The 11,550-nt window shown below is 39.1% G+C and overlaps 1 protein-coding gene across 1 annotated transcript in view; it reads left to right on the plus strand.

Annotated features, from left to right (window-relative positions):
• Positions 1–10,563, plus strand: part of LOC139724255 (kinesin-like protein KIF1A) — a 171,218-nt gene extending 160,655 nt beyond the window's left edge. The window contains exons 39-43 of the mRNA XM_071635396.1: positions 914–1,198; positions 1,724–2,043; positions 6,258–6,471; positions 9,657–9,775; positions 10,518–10,563. Of these exons, the coding sequence (XP_071491497.1) occupies positions 914–1,198; positions 1,724–2,043; positions 6,258–6,471; positions 9,657–9,775; positions 10,518–10,563 (984 nt within the window). The remainder of the gene's footprint in view (positions 1–913; positions 1,199–1,723; positions 2,044–6,257; positions 6,472–9,656; positions 9,776–10,517) is intronic.
• The last annotated feature ends 987 nt before the right edge of the window (positions 10,564–11,550 follow it).

Here is an 11,550-nt window from a genome sequence, read left to right on the forward strand (position 1 = left end):
TGTGTGCGTACGCATCATACACAAATATTGTCACCGCGAGCTGCGGTGATTGGAGGAGAGAGGCCAGAAGACGCGTGGCTCTTTTGGCCTCTCTTCATGCGCATGCGCACTGAGAGTGTGCGTCCATTCGGAAGCTCTCGGGGCTCGCTGGGACAGCCATTTTGGGTTAGGAGATAAGCACAGAGAGCGCTGTCGTGGCCTACGAGTTTTGTTTGCTGACCCATTGAGCCAGCGCTATTCTCATTCGGGGGTCACTACATTTGATACAGAATGGGGGAGGCAGCGTGTTGCGTTCGTCTCCGTGCCGCACAAACCACTCGCCACGATTGAGTGCCTTTAAGGGATCAAAGTTTGGATTGCAATGAGTGATGTGGTGATTTTAGTGTTTGCTTGATTTAAATGTGGTTCCTCTTTATTGCTGTCCCTTTGTATGCTAGAGGAGTTAGGATCAGTGTTTATGATCAGGATGAAAACCAAGAGAAGTGGTTTGTTTCATATACCTTTAAAGAAAGGGGCAAAGATGTTAACCAACTTACAGATAGCCTCCCATGATGTTAAATAGTTTAGAACAGTATCATCCATGCACAATGCACCAACAAGTGGATGAGGTTGCTTTTAGGATCATGATAGCAGCATGAGAACAAGTCATTATGTTTGTAGAGATTGTATTAATGAGCAGATGAGATTAAAAATGATAACCAGAATAAGGTTGATAATGAAACCTTTACACTTGCTGGTGGAAGAAGACATTGCTTGCCAGAGGACAATGATATAAACTGCTTGACATAGAGCTTTTAGCTTGTTCTCCCTTTGCCAAATTAGACTGGATTAATATCTGAATTAGAAACACTATTTGGATGATGCTATAATATTAATTGATCACCTCTCTTATTTCCATGCCTTCTTCATCCAGGTTGAGAGAGCAAGGCACTCCCTTCTCCTCCACGAGAAGATAGCTCAGGAGCAGTACAACACCCGCAGCCTCTCCATGGAGTCAGCCACACCTGACAACCTGGCATCCTCCAACATGACCCAGTCCGACACGCTCTCGTCCATGGATAGCGCAGTCTCGGCCGATGATGGGGGCGGGGCGGCATCAAGTGCCGCGGAGCCCCTCCGCGGGGAGGAGTTGATCGCCAAGTGCCTGAAGCTGCTTACCCAGAGTCAACTGCCACTGAGGAGCCCTCCCGCGGTCAAGGTGGGTGGTAGCATCAATTTTGGGAAGTACATATGTACCTCTTGGGCCATTCTTATACCCCTGTAGGAGGGGCGTGTCTCCAACGTGGGTTCGAAAGTGAACACACTTGATTGTGCTCAGAACAGAATGTATCAATAGGTGTAGACCTCATTAGATTTACTGTTATATGCAGTATTGATGCTCCTGTGTTCCATGAGTATACAAGTACTTGCATTTTGGATGGACAATCTTTTTATCACAACTTCACTGTCACAGATAGTAATGCACTTCTGTCCTGTTAGAAAAAAATTTGTAATAGAATTTACATTTTACTATGAATTCAAAGTATTGGACTAAATGCAGTTACTATGTCTTTGTGTCTATTGTCTATTTAATTTTACACCAAAAGAGAAAATGCCATAATCATGGGAGCTTTTAAGTGATGTCTCTATTTGTAGGACACAAATGAACTATATTTTGATCAACATTCATGGGTTGTTGTAGCTAGTACATGTTTAAAATTCATCTGCCTTCTTTCTCTTCCAGCCATCAGCCGAGATTCCCCCGGTGACCCTGCAGGTGACAGGTGCCGACTCGCCACCCCAGAACGAGACACCGACCCCGCGGAGTCCCTCCAAGTGCAACGTCAACGAGCAGAGCAAGGCCCTGGCCTCCTCCCTCCCAGACCTGCGCTGTCTCTCGCCCACCACGGCCCGCAAGATGCCCATCCCGACAGAGCTCCCCGGCATCCAGAGCTCATCGGACGACTCGGGCGCAGCCGGAGGGATGGGATGCGGGGACGGGTTCGGCAAGAAACGGGGACTCCGTCCTCTCTACGTACCCGAGGTAGAAGAGATACGGGTCAGGTGAGGTTGCCATGGCAATTTCCCATCTTGTTTAACAGAGACTTCTCTTTCTTTCCGGTACTTTTGTCACTGGAGAATAAGGATTGCTTTTCTCTTATATATTGATACATCTAAAGTTCACAGATCACCAGCTGTTTATGGTAGGATTGAAATGAGAATGTGTAGTGTTTCTGTGTTTCATCTCTTCAACACTACGCTTTACAACTCTTAAATACCAATTTGTATACTGCTGTCTTCATAATTCTTGAATTAAAAATGGCTCGATTTTGATGAGGTGTAAAACAAAGATAAATTTATTGTAGTGGAAGAATAAATTGTTTAGAAGCTGTACTATTTTGTTTGATTTTGATTTCAGTACACAGTTTGTTTTATTTCTTTTATTGTGTTTATTGGTTTGGTCGTTTCTGTTTATTATTTTTGTTTCTGTCATTTTGTATTATACAGCTCTGGTCTAAGGTATATTCCTTTGGTTTGAAGCTTACCGCTACAGCAGTGTGGTTGGTCATTTGTACATGTGTAGCTATTGCTGTGTTTCCATTTTGTGTAGGGAAGGTGTTTGTGTGTGTTTGTTTGTCTGTGTGTCTGTGTGGGTATGTGCATCTATGTGAGTACTGTAAGAGTGGATATTTTCAAGCATGTTATTTTTCATGCTCAGCTGGGAATAACGAATATCACATTTTATTCTTTTAAATTCCACGTAATCAAAACATATGATAAACACATGGTACCTATCGCAAGAAAAAATATTCTTGTGCTTTTATTTCTGCACTAGCTTCTGGTTGCGCAAAAATTTTCACACCACGAAAACTTCCACTTGTACAGTATGCATCTACAGTAGCCATTTTTGTGCATGTGCAAAATCCGTGCCTGCTCTGTGTGTTTGTAATGTTTGTCCCCTGCTAATTTGATATCACTCAATTCAAAAAATAAGTTATGTCATTTAGGAACAAAGTCATATTTTGTACAGGATGCAAGTGCATGCTAATAAGATAAAGATGTCAATATGAAATGGATAGATTTATGAATATTACCTTTCTCATGATGTTGTCTAAATTACAGCATCACAAAGTAATTATAACTTTTTTTTCACCCAACTCTGATGTATATTTTTAACACTGCTTCATTAATTTGTATTGCATGAAATAATTGAACTATACAAAGTGAAACCCAGTATCTTTGAGTTGTATGAAGAGGAACTTTTGCAGTCAAGAGCTGTTTAGATTCCAAAAGTTAGCATTTTGCTTTTAAACTCAAATAGATGGTGCTTATGATATTTGTATGCATATAATCAGAATATTTCTGTTGCAGAGATACATTATTAGAGTGAGAAATTATGAATTATGCATAAATGATAAAATTCACATTTTCATTTATTTCCAACAGATCATGTGTATTTCCACATTCTAGATATTTAAAACCAAAATCAAATATGAGACATATGATGCAGAAACTTGTTTAACAAGTTGTGAACTCCACAAAATATGAAAGTTGTTTAGCTGAATTTTTGTCGTATGTGATGTTTGTCTGTTTTTGTGCCAGTTTTGTGTAGACTTTGTACATATAATGTATCAACCATTAATACATTGTACATTGTGAGCAATAATTATGTTGTGAGTTTAACCTGATAATCTGTTTTTGAGTGGTTTCAGGTGTTCTGTACAGTTCAGTATACTATAAATAGGAATAATTACAGTGTTGTACTTAGTCTTTATTGTGTTCATGTTAAGAGCCCAATATCTATTGTCATTTTTATAGAGGGTTTTACCTTTGATGATACTGCACAGCATGAAGTATCTTTTGCTGGTCATTTGACATTTTGATGACTTGGTGATGTGGCCAAACTTTGTTGACTATTGCCAATATCAATATCTAACCACTTTTTGATGATTTATAACATGTTTCAGTAGCATTTCAAAATATGTGTAGTATGTACAAGAACAAAGTAGCTCAACAGACCAAACTAGCTTTATCCTGCAATTGAGAAACATGCATTTAAACTGTGACCATTGCAAACTAACACCTTCAAGTCCCATGTGCGGCAGTCTATAGACTAAGATTGTATGTGTCATCTTTTTCCTGTTGTCACTGAAGTGGTTGACAAGTGTGATTAACAGAACTTTATGTAGATGATTTTGTTGAGTGCAAGACATAAATTTCTGTGATACTAACTCCCTTTTCTCTCTCTTTAATGCACCTTCTACTAATAATATGTAACAAATTTCTGCCATAAGTATTCTTCCAAAGATGCCCATACATTTGTCCCCACCTCTCTTGATTGCAACACCCCGATTAAAGAGCTTCTTTGATAATTTTTCCATCATCATCATCATCATCATCATCTCTATTATAATCAGTAACATCTCCATAATTTTTGTGGATAATTTCAATGCCATGACCACTGTATATAATATCGTTGTTTTCAAAATATCCAAACACACATCGCCACTGTCATTATAATAACCACAATTATTACCTATACGAGGTAGTTTTGCGAGGCAATTACAGTTGGTATTTTGCAGGGTCGGGAGTTCAGCAGGCGACATTAGAGCATATCACGAGCATCCGGGGGGTTTTACATATACAGTGGACTCCTGTTATAACGAAATCCTCGGGACCGGCAGTTTTCTTTCGTTAGATCGGAATGTTGTTATAACTGAACAAATAAACAATAGAAATACATATAGTGGATGACATTGCAGCTCAAATTTTTACCTCGTTATAAACAGAATTTTGTTATAACCGTAGTCGTTATAATAGGAGTGCACTGTAAAACAGGGAGGTGGGAAGAGAAAGAGTGGAATCCCTCTCCCCACCTCCCTGCTTAAACATTCCGATCGACCACAAAAAGAAAACATTCCAGGACGTCCAGGGTGTCAGTTACACGCACCGCAGAAGAACGCTGATAAATCAACTCATTCGAGGTCGACCACTTACAGCAGCACTAGGCAATGACTAGTCCATTTGTGATCAGTAATTGCACAGTAACCATCAGTTTTACAACTCTCAAACTTTAAACAGAGAAGTAAAAATAAAGTGTAAAAATGTTCAGAAGTTTGAAGTTTGCCTGTTACAACTAAATGTATCTTTGAAGTTGGAGTTGAATGATATACATTGATGAACAATTTTGCAATTATTCAACATGTTGATGGTCTACAGGTAGTCAAATGTGGCTTGATCTGTATCATATATAGTGTATAGCCGTATTTACATATTTTCTTAATTTACCCAGGGGGATAGGTAATAATTATGATATTGACTGGCCTTTCTTTCGGGAGGTACCAGATAAATATTGCCCGCACTGAAAACATATTGCCCTCGTCTTCGACTCGGGCAATATGCTTTCAGTTTGGGCAATATTTTCTGGTACCTCCCTCAGGGCCAGTCAATATTATATAATTATCTACATTGTTTTCAATAACATTGCTATCAGTCATAATCCTACAATATTGTCCACTGTTCATTTTAACAGTGGTATCCCATTTGTCAATACAGTGTATGTACCACTCACTGAGTGTACAAACTAATATTTGAGAAATACCATCATGAAACATCTCAAGAGCCCATCACTGTAAAAAAAAATTTTTAAAATGTCTTTTACATTGTCATTTTATCTGTCATGTATGCTGCCAGTACGAGTGTATTTCACAACCATAATCTCTTTCATTGTCGTCTCTATTGAGGTGATGTGCAATTGCATATTGCTGTCTCGTCATCATATTCATAATTTGTAATTATTTGTGTCGCTACTCATACCATTCACATCAATTAACAGTGTTGTCATGAGCATTAACAATGTCATCATTACTATCATCATCATCATCATCATCATCACTATCATCATCATTATCATAATCATTATTATCATCATCAGCATAATCGTCATCATCATCATCATCAGCATCATCATCATCACCATCACCATCTTCATCATCGTCATCATTAACATCACCGCCATAGTTGTCTTTGTCCCCAGCATCATCAATAAAACATCGTTGTGCCGACATTATCCTCAATTCCATATCAGAATGATACTCATTTAGAATCAGTCTCCATTTACCAATCACTGCGAGCTGGACAATGCTTTGATGATGCCGCTGCAATATTTAGTAGTGATAGTAGCTCAAATGTGATTTCAATGAAACCTCTACTGATGCCTTGCTATTAAACACACACCCTCTGTACGGTTGTCTCTTCTTTCTCTCCCCCCGCTCCAGTCCCGTCGTCTCCAGGAGGGGCTACCTCAACTTCCTGGAGGAGAAGACGGCGGGGTGGGTGACCCGCTACGTGGTGGTCCGCCGCCCCTACGTCTACATCTACAACAACGAGAAGGACCCCGTGGAGAGGGGCCTCATCAACCTGGCCACGGCCCGCGTGGAGTACAGCGAGGACCAGCAAGCGATGCTAAGGGCAAGACCTCTCAGCATTGTCGTTAGTCTACATGTCCCTTTCTGTTCTTATTCCTACTTTAAGTTTGGTCGTAAAGCTGGGGTCAGGGTCTTGGATGCGACTTCTCAATTAAAGGATAATTTTGGACCAGTTAAAAGGTCATCCGGAAAAAGAAAGAGTAAAATTTTATAAGCACAGCAGTTAAAAAATTCAATCAAATTTGTATGAAATTTCAGGAGGTTATACAATTTTGGAGTTTTGCTGATATTTACAAAACAATTCTCAAACATTTTATGTGAATAATGACTGAGTTGATGATGTCATCACCTCATAATTTTCAGTTGATCATGTATGCTGATGAAAAATCAACTTTTCTACTGAAAACTGCAAAAACGTACGATTACTTTTGATTGATAACTTCAGAAAAAATAATCAGTCAGCTACATTGTATATTAGACTTTGATACAATGAAATAATTGCATTAGAACAAAAATAACTGGAAATTCCGAGAGCTTGTGTGCAAATGTATTTGGCAAGTTTTGAAGCGATGACATCATCAACTCACTCTTTTGGGTCTTCATTTTTACTGTTTGAGAACCTTTTTTTTTGGTGAAAATGAGTGTAACTTCATGATTTCATAACTTATCTAATTTTCATCCTATTTTGATCAAATTGTCACCGATTGCCTTATCACATTTTTTTACTCTTTCTTCTCAGACTAACTCTTATCTGGTCCAGAATTATCTTGGAGTGTCGTATCCTCGTAAAAGGGTTGGGTTGCCCTTGGTGCCGTGCACCTCTGGGCTGTTATAAATGCATCTCAACAAGATGCAGAGATTTTCTGCAAACGGAAATCTTCTTCCACTGAGATGCAAATTTTTGCAGAAAATCTTCTGTTTTTCAAGGGCCTTTCTGTTCATGTTGCTACTTCTCAGAGTTTTGCTGTGACACATTGCCCCGCCCTTTCATCAGCCTTTGGTTCCAGCTGTGTTTATTTGTTTCCTCTGTTTGACTTTGTTAACCCCAGTGCATTATATTCTTTCTTCAGAATTTCTCAACAATTTTTACCATTTCTTTCCTTAAATTTGGCATTAATGACCGAAAGAAATGTTTATCAAAGTTTCTTTCAATTTTACAATTTGTAAGTAAAAATAACCAAAAAAGAAATAACTTGCCATCAAACAATCAATCAAAGATTTCACACCATTACTGTATATCAATATGAGCACAAGGTTTGAATACTGCATTACTTTGTTTGTTTGTATAGAGCTATAAATCTTTTTGCAAAATAGAGTTAAAAATCAAGGGAAGTAAAAAAAAATTGCTAACTTTGGTAATACAGTAATGACACAGAAAGGCCCAGTAAAAGTAGCATTAATATCAGTAAAGTAACTTCAGTAGTGTAATTGTGACATGAGCTGAGGTGTGGATACATGATATAACAGAGAGTAAAGTGTGTTTTACATTGTCCCATTAGTTTCACATACCATGTAAGAAAGAATAACAACCTTGCATGCAATTTTGATGGAAACATACATAACATCAAAATGAAATGTGCATACCATGTGGCCTACACAATAATGACATTTGTCAGCGCATTGTTGTTGTTTTGATTTTTAAATGCTGAATGCTTTCATGCTGCTTGAGAAAAAAAAAAGCACCTCATTGGAGTAATGCTTTAGATGTGAAACATGCAATACATGACATTTCTCTTTGAATCATCCTTAAAAATTTACTGTGGGTATTATTCAGCTTCCACTGGGCTACATAAGTTATGAAGGTTGCCTGGGCCGTTATTCAGCCCAAAGTGAGGCTGTGCATATGCCTGTGTCTTGTGATTTATCCATTTCCTTCTCCCCACCGCCCAATATTTCCTTGCTTGATGTCAACTCAGCTCATTCCCCCCCCCCCACCCTGCTTTATAATCAAAGTATGCAAAAGAATCTTCTCTTGCAAAATTGCATGATTATTGATTGATTCATTCATTCATTGACATATTTTTGATCATTCCTTTCTGTAATGCATGCGATTTAAAAGTAAAACAAAGATCTTTCACAATTTTTTGCAAAAAAAAAGGAATGCTCATTGAACCTAAGCTACTGTTCACTTGATCTGGATGTGCCATGTTTTGAATTTTTATGGGAATTTTCACTTGTGGGAGACAATGTTTTCAGTTCCATGATCAGCTGAGTGCTTTTCCTAGTTGTGATTCCTCTGTATTCAAGTAATCTATGTCTATTTGTCATTTCATGATGTATCTCTGCATGTTTTGATAGTATTGTCAGTGTTTTTTGGGGATCCATGCATGAGCAAAATGCCACATTTCATGCTGAGATTCATCATATTATTTGTCAAATGATTGTGATTCCATTGCCTGAAAATTGTGTCGGGAATGCTGCTACTGCTAAACGTGAAAAGTCAGTAGATCAAATCATACACAAACAAAATCAGACCCCTTGTTTTTTCTAAGCATTCGAAGTATATATCATGAAATTTGACGCTTGGATGGCATTTACTTGGGCTGGGCAAGACATAACAGAGCGACTGAGTGTAGTCCCACAAACAGCAGAAAGCATGATACACTTTGCAAATGAATGATATTGACGAATGAGGAGTGGTGTCTGCATGTCCAAACAGAATGAGACTCACTGGTTCGGTCTTTAGATGATACTCTTCGTGAGCATACTTTCACGCAGACAAAACTTACAGAAAGACAGCACTCAGTCTTCTGTTCATTGGCTTCATGGCTGCTGTCAGAAGTGTTGGCACATTCCCAAGTTTCAAAAGTAGAGAAACATGTATCATTGATGTAATCAAATGCATTTAAAGCTGGGCATGTGATTGTAATGGCAATCTGTGCATGCTGCACAGAAATTTTGACAGTTTTGTGAAAAAACAAAAATTACTCGTGCGCTCTGTATATATCACTCCAAATTTATCGCATTAGTATTACATGTTTTTGCCTCAGGATTATTTTTCTGTCTTTTGTAGAAAACTGAATGCTGGTTTTCTGCAGTTTTGTTCACACTGACAGAAAATACATGGCCTGTAATAGATAATGTATAGTGTTACACAATTTTAATGATAGGTTGCTGGTGGCTTTAGTTATTCTAAATGGCTTAATATCTCCTGTCTGTTCAAGATTACAGACAGGGGGCATGATGGCACCCCACCCGCTCGATTCTAATCAACCCCTCCCATTGGTTGTTCCCTTCTCCGCCCAACAGACGCCCAACACCTTCTCGGTGTGCACCAAGTACCGTGGCTTCCTGCTGCAGACTCTGGGTGACAAAGATGTCTTTGACTGGCTCTACGCCTTCAATCCCCTTCTAGCGGGGTCCATCAGGTAGGATTTTACTGCTTAATCCTTATACTGCCAATTGGCAGACACAATGGTCTAGGAGTGTTTTCCGATAGGCACCTGTGATGTCTGGAAGCTATTCGATTATTAGAGATTACGAACTTATACCTATTCCCCCAACACCTATTTGTAGCACTTTGGCCTTTCTGTTAGACTGAAGCCCCTGACTGTGTTTGATAATCTTCAGTTACAATAGGTCAAGTTTGGATGGATTAGTAAGATGCTGATGAAATAGTTTGGCAAGTTAAAGTACTGAAAGAGAATTTCACAAAATTTAATTTTTTGAAAAAAGTGCACATTTCCTCGACTTGTCAATGATGTATGGTAAGGGCAATATTATTCCCCCTGCCTTCTGAAAGAGGCAAGTCAGATGTTCTTTTGTTATGTGAGAAAAGTGAAAATATGTTGAATTTTCTTTTTATTTTCTTCATATCGTTCTACACATGTGACATCATAAGCTGTAGTAGTCTTCTCATTCAGCAGCAACTGAGCAGAAACTTCAAAAATTCATAACTTTTGGACAGATTGTCTGATTTTCCTCAAACTGTCACTAATGTGTTCTGCTAGTATTGCTGCATTCACTCAATCCACATGTCTATGAAGATGGACTTGTCCTTTCAGAGCAATATGTACAGTGTAAGTGCAGGTTTCAGAGTAGTATGTTATGTGTTTGTCTGTACATGTATACAAGTCATGCTATTTCAATTTGTCACTCCAATACTTTCAGATCCAAGTTGTCGCGGCGGTCTGGCACCTCCCAGCTGCGGGTGTAGACATCCCCCAGATGCTGCCATCATCCCATTAGACCCTTGAGGGTGCACTCCATTAACATACAACTTAGTGACATGGGCGCTTGGTTTAATCGTCACCACCCCTGGTAAGGCTCAGTTCATCTCACCGCACAGCATCAAAAACAGCTCTCATCCGGATTCTTCTTGCCATTCCTATTCATGAAGCAGAACCACTGGGATCTTCACAGTCTCCCATAGGTGCGTTGCCTAGCAACGGGAAGCTTCCAGGGTAAAATTGGAAGTCCACTGGAGGTCAACAGTTACTGTAACTAAAAAGAGGCTGTAACTTACGGCCTCTTTTTAAAAAAAGACATGGTAAAATCCCCTCCCCAATACATCATAGTTGCAAGAAAGAATGGTTTTCCCATAATTGGAGGACAAAGAAATTCTGAAGATGTTCTGAAGTTTGCACGCAGAATGGTTGATCTCTTATATTTTTTTTCTCTCTCTCCAGTTTGGAGTATCCTACTTAAAAGAGATGATCCTACTTAAGAAAGAGATGAACATTTTGCTGTAATTTGATTGTTCAGCTGTAATTTGGTTTGACACATTAGTGACAATCAGGTAGCTGATAAGAACAATATTGTTATGGAGAGCATCACAGAAGGAGGAGACACGATAGATTGAAAGTTGTCGGAGCTTTCACAGATTTTACCCACGGTCTGGTCGTGTGCCAAACTAGTGTAGGTCGATCTCTCTTGTCTATTCATGGTTTGTCCACAACTCCTGATGTAGTACCGGTAGCTACACATGTACATTCTAACACCGTGAGCCAAATGTAATGGAGATAATTCCACTTGCAAGTGTGAAACATGGCCATCTGTACCCCCATCTGGCCAAGGTACTGGTAGAAAATCAGAAGCGACCTTGTGGTACGTGAATCAGTGTCCCCAGCATGCAGCACATAGAAATACTTCTGTGAAAGTTTCTGTCAAAGTTCATTCTGATTTAAGATCAGTGTGAGTACCA

Source organism: Diadema antillarum, unplaced genomic scaffold, assembly GCF_040938485.1.
Source record: "Diadema antillarum isolate AM-2024a unplaced genomic scaffold, OU_Dant_1.0 scf00000210, whole genome shotgun sequence".
NCBI classification, from domain to species: Eukaryota; Metazoa; Echinodermata; class Echinoidea; order Diadematoida; family Diadematidae; genus Diadema; species Diadema antillarum.